Source organism: Lissotriton vulgaris, chromosome 5 (genome assembly GCF_964263255.1).
Source record: "Lissotriton vulgaris chromosome 5, aLisVul1.2, whole genome shotgun sequence".
Lineage (NCBI taxonomy): Eukaryota > Metazoa > Chordata > Amphibia > Caudata > Salamandridae > Lissotriton > Lissotriton vulgaris.
The window spans coordinates 347,161,785-347,186,732 of record NC_141693.1 but is presented as its reverse complement, the minus strand read 5'-3'; the positions used below and the strand labels follow the sequence as shown (position 1 = coordinate 347,186,732).

The 24,948-nt window shown below is 42.1% G+C and overlaps 1 protein-coding gene across 1 annotated transcript in view; it reads right to left on the bottom strand.

The window, feature by feature from the left end:
• Nucleotides 1-24,119, bottom strand: part of LDLRAD2 (low density lipoprotein receptor class A domain containing 2) — a 174,225-nt gene extending 150,106 nt beyond the window's left edge. The window contains exon 1 of the mRNA XM_086920065.1: nucleotides 23,820-24,119. Coding sequence (XP_086776191.1) covers nucleotides 23,820-23,994 — 175 coding nt within the window. The 5' untranslated portion in view covers nucleotides 23,995-24,119. The remainder of the gene's footprint in view (nucleotides 1-23,819) is intronic.
• Between the last annotated feature and the right edge of the window lie 829 nt (nucleotides 24,120-24,948).

The following is a 24,948-nucleotide window of genomic DNA, read 5'->3' as shown; positions in this document are numbered from 1 at the left end:
TTGGGAACAAGTAGTTCTTGTAAAGAAAGAACTACGAAAGACTCACATGATACACGCACTGAGTCATCGACGTGATGGCGTTCACGTTGCAGGGAATTCATTGGCTATCACAGCCACAGTGGAAGCGGTTCAACCGGCTTCCGTAGCCACTGAAAAGCGTTCAGAAAAATACATAAATGGGGAAACCATGCTGGCGGTAAAAGCCTAATCAAAAGGCGATTATGCAGCATTACCTCTCAACTATCCACTCAGTAATACATACATAATTGATGCAAACTCCGTTCCGTTTGCTCGAATCCCTGGAGTGTGGGATAGAGTAATTCCAAACACGAACCGGAGAGTTTTCTTGATTGAAGACGCACACATGGGTTGGGTCTGAGGTACCAAGAGATCCTGAAATCTCTGATGGAACTACAATCAGAGTACTGGTGGCCGGAAATGAGCGTAGATATCTACAAATTTGCAAAAAATTGTGAAAACTGCAACAGAGATCGCAGTTGTGAACCGGACCAGCCTGTAGCCCAGATACCACTATTAGATAGCATCAGGCTGTCTATAGCGCAGAAATTCAGTCGGAGAAATGCGTCCCATAATTAATAAAGACTTAATTCACTTAAAAATGTGGCCCCAGCACTCGGCTGACGCCAGAACTGTTATAAAAGATTTGCGAGTCTTTATCGGCACATACACAATTGGCATGCTACATTCTGATCAGGGTCCTGCGTTTAGCTCTCGAGCTTACAAAGAGGCCATGAACAGCATGGGCATCGCATTGCGGTACTCTTCTCCCTTCCATCCTGAGGGAAATGCGGTTGTGGAAAGAAAAAACCGGGACATAAAGCAATCTATAACGGCGAGGGTATTAGGTTCGGGTGATGGGTGGGTCAAACATTTAACAAGTGTCCAACGTAGTCTTAATAATCTGCCAAGAAATTCTCTAAAAGGTCTCACTCCATACAAACTATTGTTCGGAACTAGAATGCTTATTCAGGATCTTAATAGTCACACTTCAGTAGTAGAAGAAAAATCCTTTGATATCAAAGATCGTTTGGCTGTTTTACAGGATTTAAATGAAACAAGAAAAAACTTGAGTAACATAAAGTTGAAACAACTGCCGACAGCCACTGAAGAATAACCACCTGTCCCAGCAAGACCTGTCTGGATTCCAAAGGTTGGGGATCTGGTCAGGGAAAAGATCGGGGTAAAGAAGGAATTTGGGCCTTCTTACAGAAAAGCAGTACCTGTCTTAGCTATCAGCGGAACAAGATCAGTTGTACTACCGCCCCTTGCTGGTAAAAGGGAGAACAGAGTTGTATCCATCGACCTGGTAAAACCACAATCATGTGGCCAATAATAAGTAGTAGGCCAAGTGGACTCCCAAGAAATAGCAGAATACCGAAATTTGCTACAATCCAAGAGGCTCATACTGAGAGACTAATCACATTTGATAAACTTGCAGTGAATAAAAAAGGATTATGCAATAATGCCATGGAACTAGTGCCTCTTGAAACCCAAATTACAACAGTTCGTCAAGAAACACCAGTCTACAATGATGTAGCCTCTGACTATGCTAATGAAGGAATGAAAAATGCAAAAGCAAACGAAAATCCGGAAAAAATTCCAACAATTGACAGAACTGCATCTGGCTACTTCATCAATTTCGACGACTTCTCTGAAGATCCAAGCGAGCATGAAGAAACGCCTTTAACAAAAACTTTCAAAGACAAAGTAATTGCACTTTTTCACCAACTAAAAGAAACATATCTGATTTCACCTTGGATTGAATTGTGGATTGTGTTAGGTGTACTTACTCTCCTGCTTTGGCTCATCATGGTTCTCTGTTTGGGAAAATTCATTGATGGAAAATATAGTACAATGGACACAGCAAGTCAGAACATCAACTTGGTCCTCAAGCCTCACACATCCTCCCACGTCGAGAAAAGAGAACTGTCATCTGTGAACATCTCAGCCAATTCAATACCCGGTGGGGTAGCATGGGACAGAACTGATTATGACATATTTGGCCCAGTTGAGCTCTTGAAATATCCACATCAGTTGAAGGTTTCATTAAGTGACTTTGTGATACCAAGTACATTCTCAGATGATTGGGACTTTGAAAACATTAATAATACGATGTCAGATTTAGTAATGTCAGCAAAATTTACAGAACATGATTACTTACAGGGTTCATCGAATTATGAAGAGTTATACTGTTATAACCATTATGGTGATCACTATTTGCATAAAACTGCTCAGCCTAGAAATGTTTTATCTTATAACCAGTGGGAACACTGTCCAACTCCACCAAAAGGCAGTTCGAAAACATTGTATGAGAAATTCCAGTACTTCTCAGGGTTTAATAACAGTGATCCAGAAACGTTTTATTTCAAAATGTTAAGTAGGACAGGAATGAAAACAATGTTGACAAATACTAAACTGATTTATTCTGAAAAATGTTATGACAAAATGTCTACATTTGGTTTCGAATTTTGGAAAAATACCATTGAAACAAAAACGATCTGGGGTTCCAAAGATTGGCAAGTACAAGGCATAGAAGCATTATTTAAGGCCTGCATTATCCCAGAACAAATGATATTCTTGAATGACACAATTCAACAAACTACTTGTCTTGGCCTAGCTAAGATAAAAGATTTAAATACACCGTCTATTCCGAAACCCATAACTGATAGTGACAGCACTACAGATGTGGAGATAGACGTATCCCATATTTTACACCAAAACAGAACACATCCTGATTGGAAGAAGTGGTTGATCTGGCCAACAGACACGAATAACTGTCAAGATAGATTCCTGAACAAAACACAGGGGTTCAAAATGACCAGACCAGACCCTAGATACTCCCAGAGACAACATCCAGGGATAGTTACAACATACAGTGTAGGGAAACTATGCCTTGAGTGGCTAGAGAAATCCACACTGGCTGAAATTAAGCAACACTTGACTTTACTTAAAGACAGTGCTGACTTGCGTGATTTCATATTGGGACCACGCAAAGAGCGTCAAAAACGTTTCATAGCGGCCAGTATATACGCTGCGTATAACGAAGCTTGGAAAGTAATGCAAATTGAGACAGCAGAAAAAATACGAGAAATTGATCGTATAAATTTGGAAAAATCACTTTCTGTTGTGGACAATGGGTTAACGACTAAGTCCTTTTTGTAATGTATCAAGGGCCCCCTGGTGAGGATAAAGATCCTGGGTCAGGGAAAAGGTACAATGTGAAGATATCATCCCAGTCTATCTTAAAAAGAGACCACAGTAGCTATGTCCTAAAACAGTTTTTAGGTAGGTCCTGAAATAGCAGTCTTTGAGAAAGCAGTGTTATATAAACTAGACCAGACTTTAAGATTTGTTCCCAAACCCAAATACAACATCACAAAAGAAGAACACGAATCAATAAATAAGTTTAAAAATGACAAAACAATCACTGTTAAGAGCAGTGACAAAGGAGGAGGGATAGTCTTGATAGACACTGCTATGTATGAAACCAAAATGTTAGAGATGCTAAATAATCAGACTTTTTATAAAAAAATCAAGTTAAACCCCACTGAGAGGATAGTGAAAACCATTAATAGAATAACAACTAGGGCATTAGATGTAGGAACCATAAATAATGAAGAATTTGAATTCTTAAATAAATCTGAAAGAAAGGTATCATGTATATATGGGTTACCTAAAATCCATAAAAACCAAGAAGATCCCCCCTATCGTCCAATTGTATCGACGATAGGAACCCCTCTGGAAGCTATCTCTAAATATTTGGACAATATACTTCGTCCATATATTTCACTTTCACCATCCTACATTAAGGATACTGGTGATGTTATAAAGAAAATTGAAAATTTGCAATTCAATCAACAAAGAGACATTTTAGTGACTCTTGATATTGAGTCGCTATACAGTAACATTCCACAAGCAGGAGCCATAGAAACAACAATGTGGTTTATTGATAAACATCAGATTCCATGCTCTAGCAACTTTATAAAAGAATGCCTAACCTTGGTACTGAAAGAGAATTTTTTTGAATTTGGGGAGTATCTATTCCTACAAACAAAGGGAGTCAGTATGGGAGCCTCTATGGCTCCCTCAATAGCAAATATATACATGACTGCTTTTGAAGCCAAACATATTTTTAATGAGATGGCCCCGTTCTTTGAGTCTGTTTCCCATTGGTATCGATACATAGATTACATCTTTTTTGTATGGACCAATGGGGAACAGACTCTAGAGGAATTCCTTCTTTGGCTTAATGAAGCAGACGAAAACCTTAGGTTCACTGCCCATACCAACAGAAAAGAAGTAGGGTTTCTCGATATTTACATTAGGAACAATTAAGGAACCCTAGGGGTGGACTTATACACTAAACCCACTGCTAGGAACACTCTCCTACATTTTAACAGTTACCACCCCAAATGTCAGAAAGACAGCATCGCCTTCTCCCAATTCCTAAGGGTTAGGCGCAATTGCACCAACCTGAAAGATTTTGACACCCAATCAGAAACTATGAAGAAGAAATTTCTTCAAAGAGGGTACCCGCGTCGCCTGGTTAGAGAGGCTTATAAGAGAGCCAGGTTTTACGACAGAGATGCCCTTCTAAATTCGGAAAAACTTAAAACAGACCCAAAGTTAGTCTGTATAACTAAGCATTTAACCTTAGATGCAACAGTGAGGCAAATAATTAATTCAAATTGGCATTTGCTGAATTTAAACAACACCCAAAAAATAGCAAAACCAATGTATGCACATAGGCGAAATAAAAATTTGAAGGATCAAATTGTCCGCTCTCGATTCTCCAAAAAAACAGAAAATCCGCCTTTTGTGCAGAGATCATTTAATACCACTAATGCAATAAAAGGCACTTCTCGATGTGGCTCATGTAAGGCATGCAATAGTATTCTGACTGGAGAAACAATGACCTTCAATAATGTCAACATACAAGCGAAGGAATTGTGGACATGCAACACGCAAAATATCATTTATCTGATTACATGTCCTTGTAAATTAGGATATGTAGGGGAGACAGCAAGATCTGTGAAAACCCGTATGACTGAACACAGATCAGCGATAAAAACAAAAAAACTTACAGCGCCATTGGTTAACCACTTTGTAGATTTCAGACATTCTCCTGATGAAATAAAATGGCGAATCCTAGAGAAGATTCACACACCTAACAACATGGGAGGTGACAAAATAAGAAAAAAACGGGAAATATACTGGATATTCACTCTTGATACATTCGAACATGGCCTGAACCAGGAATGTCCCTGGGAGAATGCCATAATATAAAAAAGTTGATCTATAAATACAAGGAATCTTTACCTATAACAACAACAGGGTTCTCTTTGAGAACTCCTTTGTACAAAAGGTGATTGCGTTCCTGTCCTGAATAGAACATGAGAATGTTTATAACCAGAGTATAGCCCATGCAACTGAATTAGACACCAAAGATGTTTTCAAGAAAATAGTTCTTTAATGCAGACAGAAACAATAAGTACCTTTGTGTTTGTTGTTGATTATAAAAAGAAATAAGACTCTGAATAATTAGAGTAGTATTGGATTGTAATATAAGTAGCTTTCTGAAAACAATCAGCGAATGTAGTAGTATACCTTTAAATAGGGGCGGTGCTCAAGATAATTGTCATCAGAAACCCAGAGTATATATACCAATAGGAAGGCGGTTGACAAATCCCTTCCTTGAAACGAATGACCGGTATCTGGTGGAAATACGAGAACAGAGAATACTTTGCAGGTAAGCGTCTCTCTACCCCTGGCCCCCGCTGTTCAAGTAATTGCTTTCCAATATAGTGGGACAATATAAAATTAACTTTTTGCCGTTATAACTCTCATAGATCCCCTTAAGAAGAATACCACATCTGTTTGGGACGCCAATGCAACGTTACGCTATCGTTACAACACTCGATCAGACGGGTTTGTTTAACATCGCGAGAGGTCCTTTGAATAGACGAAACATTGGATTAATCTCCCGCGAAAAAAGAATTTGAAAAGGTAGGAAGACGCGTCGCCACACAATGAAAATAGCGTTGAAAATATTCCTCCGAACAGACAAGAATAATCATTAGAGTTTTCATCTCTAAAGGGATACAATAGGAATATCCACTCGATCTGCAACGCTCTGAGCGCTCCCTTCAACATCAATACCCACCCCTTACCGGCGTCACACGTTGTTCCGCTTCACATTGAGAGCAAACCACGTAGCGGTAAGAAACCCAGCAGCTATCTAGATTGATAAATCCTTTTGAAATTCTACTTTAAAGTGTTACATTAGTCCGTAAACCAAAATGTGACAATATTTTTCAACAGAGAGCGCTGGTTTTTTAAAAAAAGAAATAGACGTTCCATATTTTAACCACGAAGAGTGAGATGGGAGCAGTGAAATCTTGATAAAAAGGTAACGCGATATTATGCAAATAAGAGATCGCAATTATACAAATTAAGAGCTCAGGTTTAATAAACTTAAAACTGAAGTATAAGAAAGACCTAGATACGCTTTTTTGTGTATTTCAGATTTCACAAACCGCGACACAAGTATTTAAAGGTGCCTCACTCTTCGCTGCAATTATACGAAGAACTGAAGTTTTTTTAAATAAATAGTCATACAAGGTAAAAAAAAGGGAACATTACAGATAAAAACTAAAAACCTGTAAGCTTGTTATACGATGAGTGAAAATGAGTGAGAATGGAATGTCAGGGAATATCAAAATATAAATAAATAAATAGTTCAACGATTAAAAGAAAAATTTAGTTAGCTTTACTTTACGATATATACCGGCCATGAAAAAAGTATGAAAATATTCTCTTGTATCTTTTGAACTCTTTTTCTATCTTCCTTACCTTTTTATCTCGAACTTGTTTTTTTAAATAAACTGAAAAAGGAAAACCCTACGGTTTAGATTAGAGGGTTCTGAAGAGGTTTTAAGGCATTTATGCAACTTATTATGAGTTATTGACCAAAATGTGATCAACATGTTATCATCTAAAGGTCCACTAAGAGTGTACATTGTATCAAGTATAAGAAAATAACCGTATACAAGAAAGATATCCTTCTATCTATGTCACTTGTTAAGCAAGATGATTATGTACTTAAAGTCTATTAGGACCTGCCTCCCTTACCCCTTTCCTTATGTACCTCCAATGGAATATTCTTTGTATAAATCCAACAATATGCTATGTATAAAGAGATGGGTATTGCTTGTAAGGAAATGAACAGAAATCAGAAATCAAATAGAAAGTTCCCCTTGATGTTATAGGTAAACAAAATATGAACATGCACTATAACACTTCTTATTATTTTTCATATAAACAAGAACTAAAAATGTCCTGTTCTTTTTATAGTATTGGGCTGCAAAATAATTTGTCCTGAGGAAGACACCACATCGTGTCGAAACGCGTTGACAGACTACAGCCGCAGCATTAATACACAAGACAACAACATTGTCTATTGAATGTTTTTTAATCAAATATGTTTTATGCTTAAAAATATATGTTTTACTATATCAACTTATTATGTATATAAGACACAAATGTGAAATCACTTTCTCTTTTTAAATTAAAAAATCTTTTTGATATCAATTTTTATTGTTGTGTTATAGTTTATGCTTATCATTTTTCGAGAAGAAAAAACTGTTTTAGGACATAGCTAGTGTGGTCTCTTTTTAAGATAGCCTGGGATGATATCTTCACATTTTAACGACTATGTCCTCCAGAATATATTCACTGGACAGCATTGTATCATCTGCTTTTGATATAATAGAGCAGGACTTACTAATGTTACAACATGGTCAGTCTCAATTACGTTCTATTGTACAGCTTGGTTGGACGTTGCAAAATCTGCGTTCAGGCTACGTACCGTGGCGTTTAATCAACACAACGTCATTATTCGGTATCTTTAACCTTACTGATAAACAAATCAGTTTGGCACAAAAAGGAGCAGACTATACGATTCTGAGCATTGAAAAACTCGAGAGATTACCATTGACAATGTCAGAAATACCTGTCATTGAATAGATAATACACGGAACGATTACAATTCCGATAACAACTTTCCAGTTTAAATACTGTCAAGAGTATATACCTGCAGGCCAGTATGAAAGGTTGGGTAAAGAATACATCAAATAAACCTGGGATTTACCTTATGCACACAGATGTTACAGTGAAGGGAACAAGGAGGTATTTCTTAGTGGTAAAAATTGTAAAAAATCCCTAAGTGGTACACTTCTGTGTCAAAGTATTAATTTGCATGGAGCCTGCGAAGGGTCTTCAAATAACCTTTCATGTCACCTGCATGGCACGCCTGCAAAACGGATAGAGCCATTTTTTAGACCACTTTCTAACGGCAGTACGTTTTAATAAGTGACCACAGCTGTTGTGGCATGCTGCCAGGAAAAGCCTATCTGACAACTGTAACTTCCAGGGCCGTTTGCTGTATGCAAGTATTGTATCCACACAGCAATCCGGATATGGGGGCTGCGTTATGGCCTCAGTTGAATATCTCTTCTATTCGAATTGATACTTTAAGCAGAATGAAGTCTATTCTTTTACAGACAACTGTGCCTTTAACGTCATCAAAAGAAATGTATGATCTGCAAGTGGCAAGGACATCAGCAGAGATACATTCCCTTTTATCGACACATTGCCCCGTGCATTTCGTAGAAATATTAAGCCAAATCTTAAACATGTCTGATACCAGTGGCATCGCACATGTATTTAAGACAATTTTTTCGGGACTGTTAGCACCTTTTGAAACAGTTCTGGGCATCTTCCAGAATTTTGTCCATTCTGTCTTTGGCGGCCTACCCTTAATCTTTGGACTCGTGGCAGGAATTTTATTTTTGCTCCTTCTGCACCGATATGGCAAGCCAATCTACAGACAAGACTCTAGCAACGATGGAAGAAACGATCCTAGCAATACGATACCGAGACCGTATCACTAAGGTCCTCGGATTGGCCCGGCTAAGAGATCTGAGTACAACCTGGTTTCTTTCATTCAGACCGATCTGGCAAGATTGCATCATACCTGTGCTTCGATGTCTGCTATGCGGAGAAGAATGCGTGTTGGACATCTGTCTTACACTACAATCAGCAGTACCAATGGATATCGATACTTTGCTAGGTCCTGTAACGACTCATGCATCGTGTTGTCCCCAGCGGCTACCGATTCTGATGATGGCATTCGTTGAGACTTCACCACTACGAATAGGTGGTGGTGAGGTACGAGAGGAAAGCAGCACCAAACAGGTATAGCCTTCTGTGAGCATTGCTGATCCAAACATCGATGATAGCAATCACGCAGAGAACTGCACAGTTGCAGTATTTTCGGAACTTGGTCGAACTTTCACCTGACGTTGTAGACCAATTTTTTGCAGGTCTGTCTGAAATAATGTTCTCTCCAGTCAACGAGAATAACTCTTAATAAAATCAATGAGCACACAGCGTTCCCTGAACTCTGAATTCGGCCTTCAGTTTTGAAAAAGAAAACTACAGAAAATATTTAGAACTATATTTTCCCATGAAAGCGAAATTATTTTTGTTCATTCTCCAAAATATTTACTTTTTTTTGGCACATGACACTCTGCTTAAAGTAGAACTATTCTTAGAGAACAGAGCTTCTATTTCAGGATACTAGAGACAATATTTTACCTCAGCCTCTAGCACATATACAGCAATTTGTATAAATATGTGATGAAATGGTCTAGACCTTCTTTTCTGTATTTAGAGCCATTTTCATGTGTAATTTTCGCAATTCATTCAGCTGATATATATATATGCATTTATCTGAATGATGACACTGCTTGAAAAGCGTACAGTACCAACACTAATTTTCGTGTATTTTCCTTATACCATTTCAAATGCGAAATATGTATTTTGGGGTGGGTCAGAAAACACACATGCATCGTTGAATGTTTACTATTGCTTAATTTTTTAGTACTGATGGACATCAATCCGTGGAGTGGGGGTTGTGTTTATATCTAGGACCCTAATTCGATATTCCAGATTTATGCCCATGTGAGGTTATAATCAATAATATCCTGATAAAGGCATAAGAATCAGATCCATATTCAGTAATAGCCCATGCAGTCCAAAGCATAGCACGGCTACTCCCATCGACTCCTAGAAAGCACAACGCGTTCTTTAAACAAACCAAGGCTCCAGCAGCCCGGGAAAATCCCCCCTGCTTTTGTTTTGATTTGAACAAGAACTCCTGAAGTCCAGAAAGAACTGTTAGTTCTTAGTGACGTCTTATGTCCAACCTTACGTCAAACCCGGCACCTTCCAGGTATAAAATACCAACAGTTGCCTTAAGCAAACACACAGTGTTTTGGAGCAGAGCGGCCATCTACTTGCCCGAGAGCCCAGCTGATGCGAGAGCCCACTGAAGCCGCCCCTCCTGTTTGACGCACTGAGAGAGACGCTGTCTTTTTCTCCAGCCGAGAAAATCCAGCTCCGGTGTTTCCAGCCTACCCTTGCGGGTTGCTGGGAGATTGAGTCCTGAAGAAAGAGATACCAGACCTCCCACATTCTATTACCAAGGTACGGAGCTGACTAAACCCTTAAGAGAATTCTTGATGCAGATTCTTGGCAAAACTATCTTAACCAACTTAACTTAAACTGCTACTTACTTACTCCTTCCCACGTATTAGGCTTAGGACAGGTACAAGCACCAGTTGAGTACGTTAGTCAATGAATTTGTGTATGTATATATTTTATCCATTTTAAAGTATCATATGGCTAAGAAACCATATCAATGCTTTTACAGTATTATTTCATAATACTACTTTTACCGTACACACTTTACTTTACTTTAAGTATTGCAATTGTGGCAATTCATTTCTCTTGCATGAGGAAGAAGACTGCTCAATAAATAACACCTTTTATTGAAAACGCCTGTCTCTCTATTTCCCTGCACTCTGGTGAAACTAAGTATGCACTGTTGACTGAGTGAAATAGCTGCCTATTGTTTTCACACGACTCTAGAGATACACTCTTATTCTGAGGGAGCAAAGTTGTCATGTTTATGCGGTTGTCGGAAACTGAATCCCTTCTTGTCTGAGCCAGGGCAGTTTATCCCTCCCTATTCATTCAAGAAAGTTTCCAGTGACCTCTGAGCTAGCTGGCGCAAACCTAAATTAAGTTTAACATAGTCAGTAGAGACCTAGATGACCTCAGTCCTACGTCTACACTGCTGTTTATGTGATTCCAATGCGCAGAGCATATTGGGAAAATAGGAACTACACTACAATGCAAGAACATTTTCAAAATGCGACTTTGCATTAAGGATTCGCAAATTAACATCAACTTCAAGTTGATGTTAATTTGCAAATCCTTAGAAAAATGCACAAATTTGCATTTTTCTAAGTGCCGTGTGGCACATACACATGCCCTTAAGGCATGTGTGTGCACCACATGTGCACATTTACCTTTTTGGGGGGTCTATCAGGGGAGGCTTAGGCCCCCTAGCACCCTTGCCATTGCATGCACATTTTGCGATTACCTATTTGGTAATAGCAAATTGCAAATGACTTCCAATTCATTTGTATGGCACTCTAGGCCCCTAGGAATGAATGGGAATGCATTCCCTAATAGCGAATCGCAATTTGCGATTTGCTATCAGGGAATGTGTAGGAATCGCTATTGTTTTTGCGAAACCTACTTGCATAAGGAATTGCGACTCCTAAATAGCGATTCCTTAAAAATCGCTATTAAGGAATCACACTTCCTTATCCTGATGCATGTGCCCATATATGTTGTAAATAACCAACAGTTTTTAAAAACGTGTGTGTATGTTTTTGTCTTGTGTGTGCATGTAAAAATCCTAGGTGAAATCCGACAGCCACCTCACCATACTCATCTGAAGCCACCTGTAACCAACTATTTACTAAAGAATACATTTATTAAGGGAGTGTAACTCCCCAAACACCCCCTAAAGCCACCCCCCTGGTAACATAAAAAATGTAAAGTGAAATATGCGTAATATTGCCCTTTCTTGCCATCTTGGGTTGTGGTAACGAATACAAAAGCTCTCAACATCCAGCCTTGTGGGTTACTTTGTCAGCCAGCAGAAATCCTCTACAGAAATATTGAACGATACTACATGGTGTATGCAAGGACAGGAGGATGTGAATTAGAGATATAGATGATGATTGCTAGATCTATGAATGAATGAAAGGATGGATAGTTTAATGGACTCGTTAATGAACGGACAGATAGAAGAAGTAGTGGCTAGCTGGACGGATGGAAAGGTGGGTGGGTGGATAGAAGGTTACACAGGCAGGTGAATAGCTAAATTATTGTTGTGTGGAAGTCAGAAATGCATGTTCTGTCCTGTGTTGGTTCATAACTGAAAAGTTAGTTTATGAAGCAAACAGTAAATGCTATCTATGGTTCGATGCTGATAAAAGACATGGAAAGTATAGAAAAAAAAACATGTAAACAGGTCACGTGGTCGCCACTTCCTAGAGAAAGGCTTTCCCGAGAGCCACTTGCCAGCAATGCTTGTTTGTCCCTCGAGGACACCGACATTGCCAAAAGCCTGCCTGTTGAACAAGGCCAGAGCTTGATTTCCACGAACAGGAGGCTGCACGCATTCCGCACGGAAATGTACCAACGAGGCATAACTTGGCACACTGCTTGGTTACCATCTCACCCACCAGCCTCTCTGGAAAGCAAGTCCCAGGAAAGAGCCACAGAGACCAGCCTAAAGACAAACGTGAATAAAACGTAGGACCTAGTTTGGCGGAAGGCTATTACGCAACACACGTGACGCAGATGACTCTATCCGCCTCGTTACAATTGTATTCAAACGCACTTGTAATAAGGCAGATGGGATGTACGTCACATTTGTCACAGAGTAATCCTCTGCCACATTCTAAATCAGGCCCATAGCCTGAATCGCGCGCACACACCCCGAATTCACAGTTGCAGAAGAGGTAGTCGCCCATTCTTTTACATAGCACCCAGAGCATGGAACGACCTCCCACAATGCATCAGGGCCTCCTCCACACTACTTGAGTTTTGCAAGAAGGGGAAGACCTGGCTCTTTGAATAACTCTGGAGGGCACTATACGCCTGCACATCTGCTCAAGCGCCTGGATAACCTCATGGGTGATTAGAGAGCTCTGCAAATAGACATAAGATAACAAGGTGGGCCGGCATGTACAGATATTTGGGCTGCAGCATCTGAAAATCAAATACAGCTGTGACATAGTTAGTCACGGGACAATCAGTCAGATATGACCTGCGCAACAAGAAACGTATTAAAACTGGTGTGTAAAAATTACAATAACAATTCACCAGACGTGGCTGGCACAGGTAGGTAAGAGAGGTGGGGCAGGGTGGGAAGATGGGAGAAGTCGACAGACGGCCGTATAGGTAAAATTAAATAAAATAAAAAAATAAAACCACTTACCATGCGCTTGCCGCATCACAGAGTCGACAATGAAGAGAGCGCAAGGTAAGTGGTTTTATTTATTTTTATATTTAATTTTACCTATCCCATCGTCTTTCAACTTATACCCCGCCCCATTCCTGCCGCTCTTACCTGTGCCAGCTGTGCCTGCAATTTACTTTTTAAGGATCATATTAATATTATAATGAGCCTACAAGTAAGCCTAGCAATGATATACTAAAACGCATAAAAACACACGAACACCTAAAGGACCACATTTCATTTCTTTATCACTCTCTAGTGACATCACAGCCCATCTGCAATTAGAAAATTATGCTTCTAATTTACTGTTATATTCTATTACATTTCAGTTATTATGTCAGAGTAGCATATCTGAGTCAGCCACGGTGTGATTGGAAGGTCCCTGAGCAAAATCACAGCTTTTGCCTAAACAATTAAGGGGTTATCTGCCTTTTTATGCCTCTTTTGTCTGAACAATTTACCTCTGAAAATTCACCATAATGGGGTGGTAAAGATATTATGGGACAACGTTTATTAGTTGCAAGGCAAGAGGACTCAACAAGTAAGCAACAATCTGTTTGCCACCACACATTCTAACCACATCTGGCTCATATTCTTGCAACAAATTACAGAGTGCGTAATGGCTTTTTAATTGTTTAATATATATTTCATATTCATTCTACTTTTGAGAAGAAGAATCAAAGAAAACAAAGATTCACAAAAAGAGCTTGTTGTGGAAATAAATGATCTACCAATGTTTTTATGAGGAATAAAATACCTCTGCTGTGTATTAAAAGGACATTGCAAAGGAGCTTGGCCACCTGCCTTCTACCTCTATATGATTATGAACTTCTCAGTGACTTGCAATATCCTTATTACAACAAAAAAATGCAGTGTAGCTAACTTGCTCTAACCTTCATAATTTTTATAGAAGGAATAATAATGGATGAGATAAAGTACCCCCTATGCATACTATAAGGATATTGCATGTTTCGTCCATCATCTTTTCGTGTTGCTATAGTTGCCCTAAGTTTGAAGGGGGGCCCAGACATGAGTTCTGTGCTCACGATCCATTGGATTCAAGCTCACCTGGCTAATTAGGGGTGATATCCCGAAACCAGTCCCAGGATGCTTGTTTCCAGTCCAGCAAGGACCCTGCCTGGCAGTTTGGGCTGGACAGTTCCCATGGGGGGCAGGGTCAAAACTGTTTTGCATATGGCTGGGTCCAAACTGGAATGGCATGGTGGGTAAAAAATGATGGATTTGGCCCAGATTTCTGTAGTGGGGTGAATGTTTGACAATGTTCAGCATTACATCTATTGTCTTTTGTGTTGCTATAAAGATGTGGAGAAGTGTGGCTCAATGGTTAGAGCGGCAGACCCTGATGCAGAAGTATAGCCCGGGACCAGAGTTCAATTCCCAGCCTCGGCGGGTCTTGTGCTCAAGATTCCACGGATCTGATCATTCTCGCCTTGTGTCTATTCCAATCGTGGAGTCCCACTCTGCAACTCTGGGCAATAGCTTGCTTAATCTCCACAACGGCCCCCACAACGCTAAGGATGCCTGGCCTCCACCTTGGGGGTGCCCAGGAGTGGACGCCTCACAGGGAAAGCCAGGATGGGTTCCACAGCGGTATTCGTACAAGCACCTTGAGACCCTTGCAGGTGAGTAGTGCGCTATACAAGTATCAATTTTATAAAGATATTGAAAGTCAAAGAGGAGCTCTGTAATCATAGAGGACGAGACCTCATATTTTTATGTTATTGTATTCATTCTAATAGATGGTCACACCATACCCCTCCTCCTTTACTCCTCCCCCCCTATTAAATTATTGGTTCTTGCTCCTTCCACACAAATAAAATATCGGGTTGCAGGTAATGCATCATGAATGTGAAATTTTATCTGTGAAAATAAATACATTAAGCAGTTTATAATTTCTGTCAAACACTTAACCATACACAGTTTCACATGAGTCAGTGTCAAGGTTACATTTGTGCTTTAGATTATGTTGGGGTAAAAATTCAGATATAGTCCTGTTCCCATGCACTTAACTGCCATGATGTCACAACTCAACTGTAATCATTTATCATAGTTGAGCAACTACAGTATGTTTTATTTCAGGTGATTTGTTATGTAAGATCTATCCTGTAATAAGAAAATAAAAGACATTTTGTATTCAGGGATGACAGACTCCCACATATTATACATAAGATAAAGTTCCCTTGGCAGTATATTATGAAGACATTACTAGTCTCTGAGAAGCTCCAGGATGTGTTTGCAAATTTATTTTGGTTTTAAAGGCACCTGCTGGCCTTCCTTGCCTCCATCAATTTCCTGGCAACAATAAAAATGTCAAGATGACTCAGGTGATTAATGTTCTTCCTGAAAAGAGATTGGAATTTTGTCTAGTTTAAGTTTTGACTGCTCATAAAATTGCAAAGAGGATTAATATGCCTGCTGCACAGAACGGCTACCATGCAGATCACAAAGTGCATATGTCAATAGGTCAGTGGGTTACTGCTTTTCTAAGATACATCTTTTTGTTACTTGGAGTTTAAAAGTCAAAATCTTAATATAGAACAGAGAATTATTAACTTTCAGCAAAGAACTGCATGCACACTGCACACAGTATAGATTAGAGTATAGATTAATGTTTCAAAAAGGGTTAATTTGGGTAGAAATCGACTCTTATAATTGAAGAGAACCCCCACCTATGGTGTTCCGTTTTCAATTCTGAGTGTGTACTTCTCCAGACCAAGCACACTTAAACTATACTGCCTACCAATGTGGATGGGATGCCACTACTACAGCTTGCAGTCCTCTGGCTTATGTAACATTTCCTATATGCTGATTTACACATGTATGATTGTCTCTGTGTAATGTGTGTGTAATGCAAAGTGGACTGACACCCTACACTGGTCACTGGTATGAGTGGCAGTATATAACTCATTAAATGCATCTGAAAGAGAGTGGTTATGGAGACTTGAGGGGCACTGTAAAAAGGTGGTGGTGAGGGAATCCGTGGTGGAAGTTGTATTTATTAAACTCTGTGATCACACCATTACCCATCCAAAAGCTTAAATTCTAGATCTCTTGCTCCTTCATATGAAAGAGTATGGTGGAAGTTATGTAGAATAAGTGTGGAATCTATACTGTGAAACTAAAGACAGCAGCATACAGCTGTTTGTTTCTTGCAAAGCAATTTTATAAGCATATCTGTAAGTTAAAAATGTTTGGCAACATGCATGGGAGTCCTACCTGTGTTTAATGAATTATCCCGCTTGTAGTAAAAAACACATACTGCCATTTGAGAATTTTGTGGAAGTTTAAAAGAACAGCCTGAAAAGCTTGTTTTATTTTTAGCTGTATACACGTCATTACGCGTTTTACTGAAAAAAATGCCTTTCACACTTTCTTTTGGCTCTGGCAGAGGAATTGTGGCATCACAACTTAACTGTATTAGGTTGTTACAGTGAGGTAGCTGCATCATTTTTTAATAATAAGTTAGAGAACATTAGCCTCATAAGCTTCTTATTACAGGAGAATAGCAATGACGTAACTAGACTGCAATAAGAAAATTAGAGGCAGATATTTGTATATGGAATACTGGCTTCAGAGGGGCAGATTTACAAGAAAGTGACGCTTCCGTAAATATGTGTCACTTTCCCTGCGCCACCATGCAAAGCCCTTGCGTCACCATGGATGCGCCGTATTTACCATACAAAAGGGGGTGGTGATGGACGGAGCATCTGAATCAATCAAACACTCACACCCAGTCAATAGATCTGGGTTTAATCCATCACCGTTCTTTAGCCCACTCTGCCACCCCAGTTCAGACATGGCTATATGCAAATCAGTCTGACCCTGTGCCTCATGGGAACAGTCCAGCCCGAACTGCCAAGCCATGTCTTTTCCCTGGACCGGAAACAAGCTTCCAAGGACCGGTTTCTGGCATTCCAGCCATCTTCATCCCGGCTTGCTTGAATCCAGTGGCAAAGTGAGCAAGGGACTCACGTCTGAGCATACCCTGCCACACTTATGGCGGCCAAAAGCGGTACAAAAGGGGGTGGTGATGGTCCAAATGGTGACTAGTTATGTCAGATCTATCCTGTAATAAGAAAATTAAAGACATTTTGGGCCTTATTTATGAGACGTGTTGCATTGCTGTGAGAAAGGAGCAATGCAACACTTCTCAGTGTGCCCTACTTGTGACACTATTGATGTGCCATATTTAAAGTACAGTGCATTATGTCGCAAGGAGGTACAGATATGTCAGTATTACTGACATATCTGTATGAGCAAAAGTGGCGCATTGCTGGGGTGTGTCTGAAAACAGACGCAACTCGAGCAATGTGTTCTTTCACATGGGGCAAGCCCCATGTGAAGGGACCTGCATCACCCTTATGCCTGTCATGAAGCAGCTGTAAGGTTTTGACGCAATAGCGTCCTTGAAGTGGCGCACTGAAATCTTATAGATTTCAATACGATTCTACAAGGCTTTGATGTGGGGTAACACCCACCCTGCATACATTTTACCTGATGCAGATATAATGTTGCTCAGGGGTTCACGAAGTGTGTCTAGTAAATAGCAGTGCATCCCTCATCCCACCAGCCCACTACCAGCAGAAAGCTTTGGCAGTGATACAGCCCCGCAGCCACTGGTCCTACTTTCTTCATGAAGAATGAGGCGCACTCACTCAGCTTGGGCAGTGAGGCAGCACCTTAAGCCCCCGGCAGTGCTACCACCCTGAGGTATAAAGCATGCCACCTCAGACAACAGATACCACCCTGAGGTATAAAGCATTCCTCCTCTGAACACTGATATCACCGAGGCATGAAGCACGCCACCATCAGGCCATGGATACCACTGAGGCATGAAGTACACCACTCCAGACCACGGATACCACTGAGGCATGAAGCACGCCACCTCAGATCACGGATAACACCGTGGCATGAAGCACACCACATCAGACCACGGATACCACACTGAGGCAAGAAGCACACCACCTCAGACCACAGATACCACTGAGGCATGAAGCACACTACCTTAGACCACAGATACCACTGAGGCATGAAGCACACCACCTCAGACCACAGATACCACTGAGGCATGAAGCACACCACCTCAGACCACAGACAAGACCGAGGCATAAAGCACAGTACCTGAGACCACGAATACCTCCGAGGCATGAAGCACACTGGCTCCGACAAAGGATACCACTTTGAGGCATGAAGAACCCCACCTCAAACCAAGGATACCACTCTGAGGCATGAAGAACACCACCTCAGACAAAGGATACCACCGAGGCAAGAAGTACACCAGCTGCGACAACGATTGTAGGCGAAAAGCATGTTTATACAATTGAGTCATTAAATATTTGTCGTTTTGACTACTGCAGGGCACAGGTGAGAGGTATGATTACACACTAAACAGAGATAAGTCTCATATGCCTGTTGAAGGACGGCTGCAGGGTGTAGTGTGTAGGGTGAGGACGATAAACATCTGGGAAACTCCCTGTCCGACTGGTTGAGCATGGGCTGGTCAGTTTGGGGCAGGCGAAAGCATGAACAGAGTGTCCGTGCAGGAATGTAACAGGTCAAATGTGGAGCTCCTGAGTGTTCGTGAGACAGAGAGAAAGTCAGTCATGAAGGTTAAAGCACAACATGGTAGATTGAATCACAAAATGGTGGAGTGAATGGCAAGATAGCAGACCCACTTTTCCACAACCACCTCAGACCACGGCTGCCAATGAGGCAAGAAGCACACCACCTCACACCATAGACACTACAGCTGAGACAACAGATACCACTCTGAGGCATAATACACACCACCTCAGACCACGGATACCACTGAGGCATAAAGCACACCACCTCAGACAACGGATACCACCCTGAGGAATGAAGCACGACACCTCAGACCATGGATACCACTGAGACATGAAGCACACCACCTCAGACCACAGCAACTACTGAGGAATGAAGCACACCACCTCAGACAATGGATACCACCGAGGCATGAAGCACACCCCCTTAGACCATGGATACCACCGAGGCATGAAGCACACCACCTTACACCATAGACACCACTGATGCATAAAGCACACCACCTCAGACCAGGGCTACCAATGAAGGAAGAAGCACACCACCTTACACCACAGACACCACTGATGCATGGAGCACACCACCTCAGACCACAGACACCACTGAGGCATGAAGCACACCACCTCAGACCATGGATACCACCGAGACATGAAGCACACCACCTCAGACCATGGATACCACTGAGGCATGAAGCACACCACCACAGACCACAGATATCACTGAGGCATGAAGCACACCACCTCAGACCACAGTCACCACTGAGGCATGAAGCACACCACCTCAGATCACTGATATCACGGAGGCATGAAGCACGTCACCTCGGACCACAGTCACCACTGAGGCATGAAGCACACCACCACAGACCACAGATATCACGGAGGCATGAAGCACGTCACCTCGGACCACAGTCACCACTGAGGTATGAAGCACACCACCTCAGATCACGGATACCACTGAGGCATGAAGCACACCACCACAGAATACGGATACCACCGAGGCATAAAGCACACCACCACAGACCACATATACCACCCTGAGGCATAAAGCACACCACTTCAGACCACAGATACCACTGAGACATAAAGCACACCACCTGAGAACACGAAAACCACTGATGAAAGAAGCAAACCACCTCAGACCATGGATACCACCGAGGCATGAAGCACACCCCCTTAGACCACGGATACCACTGAGGCATGAAGCACAGCACCTCAGACCATGGATACCACTGAGGCATGAAAAAAACCAGCTCAGACCATGGATACCACCGAGGCATGAAGCACACCTCCTCAGATCTTGGATACCACCCTGAGGCATGAATGGCACCACCTCAGACCATGGATTCCACCGAGGCATGAAGCCCAGCACCTCAGACCATGGATACTACCGAGGCATGAAGCACATCACCTCACATCATGGATACTACCCTGAGGCATGAAGCACACCACCTCAGACCAAGGATATCACGCTGAGGCATGAAGCACATCACCTCAGCCCCACAGATACCAATGAAGCATAAAGAACACCACCTCAGAAAATGGATACCACTGAGACATGAAGCACACTCTCTTAGCTGGTACTGTGAAGAAGCACCTCAGCAAACGGCAGTGCTACCATCCTGAGACATGAAGCACTCACTGAGAATTGGAGGCGATGCAGCACCTCGGCTAATACCTCTGCTACCCCTGAGGCACACCCTCAAGGCAAGGAAAGTGAAATAGCAGTACTACCAACCTGAGACATTAGGTACACTCAACTTATGCAGTGGCGAGACACCTATGTTCATGAAGAAAGAAGCACGCTCACTGAGCTTGAACAGTGACACAGAAACTCAGATCTCTGCAGTGCTACCACCCTGCGGCATGAGACGCACTTTGTTTCTACAGTGACACAGCACCTTAGTCCACTGCCTGCTACCTTCTTGAAGAACAAGGCATGCTCTCCTAGCATGGGCACGAGGCAACTCATCGTCGCAGTAACGCAGTATCTCAGTGCACTGCCTGCTTGAAGAAGGAGGCACTCACACTTAGGGGCATTTTCATCTATTTATTCATAAAGGCTTGGAGTCGCCCTTGAACCACGCAAGGCAACGCAAAACCTAGTTGAGATTTACCAAGGCATGGAAGATCCACCTTTCGTGGCCGTGCGGTGCTTGGTGAATCTGGAGCAATGTAAGGCAGCGCCAGTCGCTGCCCTGCATTACTCTGCCCAAGGGAGGCATTCCATGGGTTAAGCGTGGGTGTTCCATGCATCTACCCATAGATTTTGGTGCATTCGTAGATATACGAGTGGTAGACCTGGGAATGCGCCAAAATGCTACACCTTCTCAGGGGAGGCATAACGAGGAGAAATATCTTAATTTCTCCTTGTTTTCCATCTATCTACATGTGCTGTTTTCTGCAGCAAATGTACAAAGAGCTAAAAGCCTCAAAGGATAGTTTTTGTGCAAAAAGATGTTCCCTCCTGCACAAAATCAAAAAAAATACAGCCTGCAACGCAGGCACCCTTGCACCATGGTGCAGGAGTGCCTACATTGGCGCTAGGCAGCCATAAGTGTGCAGCGCAAGTAGAGAGCAGGAATGTGTCATATCTTGATAGATATGGTGCATTCCTGACCGCTCCCTTTCACGCAGTGCAGCAAGGTGTCTTGATGTGTTGCGTTGCATGAAAAAATGATAAATATGGCCCTTAGCTTTGGCAGTGATGCAGACACTCAGGCCATGACAGTACTACCACTCTGACACACGAGACACTCAGTCATATTTTGGCTCGGATGCAGCAGCTAGCTCAGAGCCCTGCTGGGTTCTTGGGATGCAAGGTGCACACTCTTAGCTTAGAGTATGTGAATTCCTCTATTGCTTTGTGCAACCCATACAAGCCAACATTTGGGAACAGATAAGAGGAAGACTTGATATAAAATCATAAGAAAGAATTTCCCATTTAACTTGCGTTGTAGAGGATGCATTTTCAGGTGAGGGAAAGTGAAAGTAAAGCCATTTTTGCTTTAAAATTCGAGGGTCTCCCTCATAAATCGAGAGCCTTGGCATTTATTGTATTCCTTGGAATTTACGGAATAACAATGAGTGCTGAAAGACAACAAGGTGGTGCTACACAAAGTACACAAATATATTAAAAATACATGTAAATAATTCATGAATAAATACATATAGGTCTTCCTTAGACTGATGGGGAAGCGGGATGCCCAGGGAAAGATGTTTGTTACTCCCCGTTCATGCGAAACCAACAGTGAAAATTTCAAAAAGGGAATTGATCATTCTTTTCTTGCAAGCTCCCAGGATGAGTATGGCAAGAAAGTGATCCTGTAAGGTCACATCTGGAAATAAATTGTACTGGTAGAATTAAACCTTGGAAAAAGTTGTAAAAAAGTTGTATTTAGAAAGTTGCCGTTCCTGCAGATTTGAGTCCAGGGACAAATTGTTGAGGCTGAATATGTGAACATGTTCTTGTGAAAGGTTTGAGTCTGAAGAAATGCTGTTTCTGTCATTTCGCGTTTTGGAATAATTCGTTAAGAATCAATTTGTGAACATGTTGCTCTTATAGAGTTGGATGTCTGAACAACCTGTTCTTGTAAGGTTATGTCTGTGATCAAGTTTATTCTGTTGGGTTACATTTAAAAACATGTTTCTCCAGTAACTACAAGTTTGGGAGCACATTTTTCCTGAAAAGTTTAATCTGCGAACAAATTTATCCTTCAGGGTCATGTCCGGAAACAAGTTGTCCCTGTAGTTTTTAGCTCTCTGAACACATTCTTCCTATAAGGTTATGTCTCGAAACATGTTTTTCATATAAGCCTAAGTATGGGACCAAATTTTTATAACTGTATTTTTGAATATGTTCCTATAGATTTGAATCTGGGAGCAGCCATTTTTTGTAACGTTATGTATGGGATCATGTTTACTCTGTTAGGTTACATTTAGAAACAAGTTTCTAAAGTAAATACAACCTTGGCAACAAGTTTCTCTTGCAAAATGTAATCCTCAAACACATTGTTCCATCAAGGACATGCCAGGAAACAAGCTGGCCCTATAGTTTTGAGTCTGTGGCATGTTACAGTTGAATCCATGAACATGTTATTCCAACATCGCTGTGTCTGGGAACAACCTGCCCATATAAAGTTAAATCTGAAATCAAATGTATCCTGCCAGGATACTTCTAGAAATAAGTTTCTTCTATGAGTAAAAGTCTGGCAAGAAGTCCTTTAAATTTCAATGCTCAAACAAATTCGGTCATCAAAGTCATGTCTGCAAGTAAGTTGTTCCTGCAAGTTTTAACCTGCTAACAAGTGGATCCTGTAAGAATGAATCTGGTAAAATGTTCTCCTATAGTAATGAGTCTGTAAAGAAGTTGTTCCTGTAAGGTTCATTCTGGGAAGGAGTAGATGTAAGATTGTGATAGGGACACGCTGCTTTTGTAAGTAGGAGGAATAAGGGAACATTAATGCAGGTTTCAATCTGGGAACAAGGTTTTCGTGTAGGGTTGAGTCTGCGAGCATGTTGTTCTTGTAAACTTCGTTTGTGAACACTTTGTTCTGGACGGTCAGTCAGAGAAGAATACGTTAATCCTTTCACTTCGAGTCTGGGAACAAGTTGCTGCTCTAAGCCTAAAGTCGAGAGATTGGTGTGAATTCCTCGTTAACGGCAGAGCGCCAACACTCGCATCTTTCGGTGCACTCCAATTAATTACAGTTACAGTTTTAAAAGGGGGAAGGGGCAGGGCATATACATTTCTAAGCAGCCCTGGGGCCGGCACGTACCTGTTTCTATGGCGTGCAGCCCTCTGGTCGCAAAGTGGAGCAGAGCAAACAGTTGTGACAGGCGCTGTAAAGTAGCCCCCTTGCCCGTGGCCATCTTCGCATTCCTCTCTGGGCGCGCTGCTGCCTCGTTTCCCGAGCGCTGCGAGCTGGTGGGGGCCGGGAGGATGCTGAGCATGCAACAGCTGTGCCGCTGGGACCACACGGTGACACCCCTGCCTCCGTCAGCCAGCCCCCCTGAATCCTCCCCCTCGGGGGCAGGGGCATGCCCGGAGGGGGCGAGTCACCCAGCCCATCCCCAGAGTCACCTCTCCTGCCGCCACAATGGTCTTTCGTGCCCTCTGTCGGGGGTTCACCACCTCCGCCCCTCCTCTCCGGTCGAGGTTTGTGTCCTGGGGTAGTCATGGCGACTATGGCTGTTTAATAGAGCCACGGAAGACCCCGTGTAGGGGATAACGGGCAGGAGGAGAGCGCCTCTCTTTACAAACGGCCATTAGGCAAATTCTTCGATAACGCCGGGGGCTTGACCCCTGCTGACGTCGCCCGCTCTGTGCCCTCTGTACAATAGGCTTTTAACGACGTGCGCATCTATTTTAGGCTCCCACATTATCGCAGACAATGCCTGGGACCATAAAACCACACATCTGCCCTTTTTGGGATGCTGGACTGTGGAACAGCCACGCACTTCTTCTGTGTGGGTGAGAAAATCCCTGAACCTACAGACTGTGACGTAGCAGAAGTGCCACGGGGGCTCTTGCAGGCTGGAATAATGGACCCCACGCACAGTTTGGCAGTGACAGACCCCCATACCGGACACTTGACCCTTCACATCCCGAACCGCGGTACCACTGCGCCTGTATGCACTGCCCAGAGCCACTTCCTTGTCTGCAATACCTTTGGTCCAGTGAGCAGATGCAGCATTCAAACGCAAGGGGCTCAAAGGCAGGGAGATTGCATGTTTATTCCATGTGACTTTCAAGAGGTTCTGCATTCCTGGGGCAATGAGATTGTTAGCCTGGGCAACCGACTCCAAAGCTGCCTCAAAACACGCACACAAGAAGTCTTTTCAGGGGCAGAAAAACGCCACATACTTGTTTCTGAGTTTATTTGAGTTGTTATGGTATTATTTACA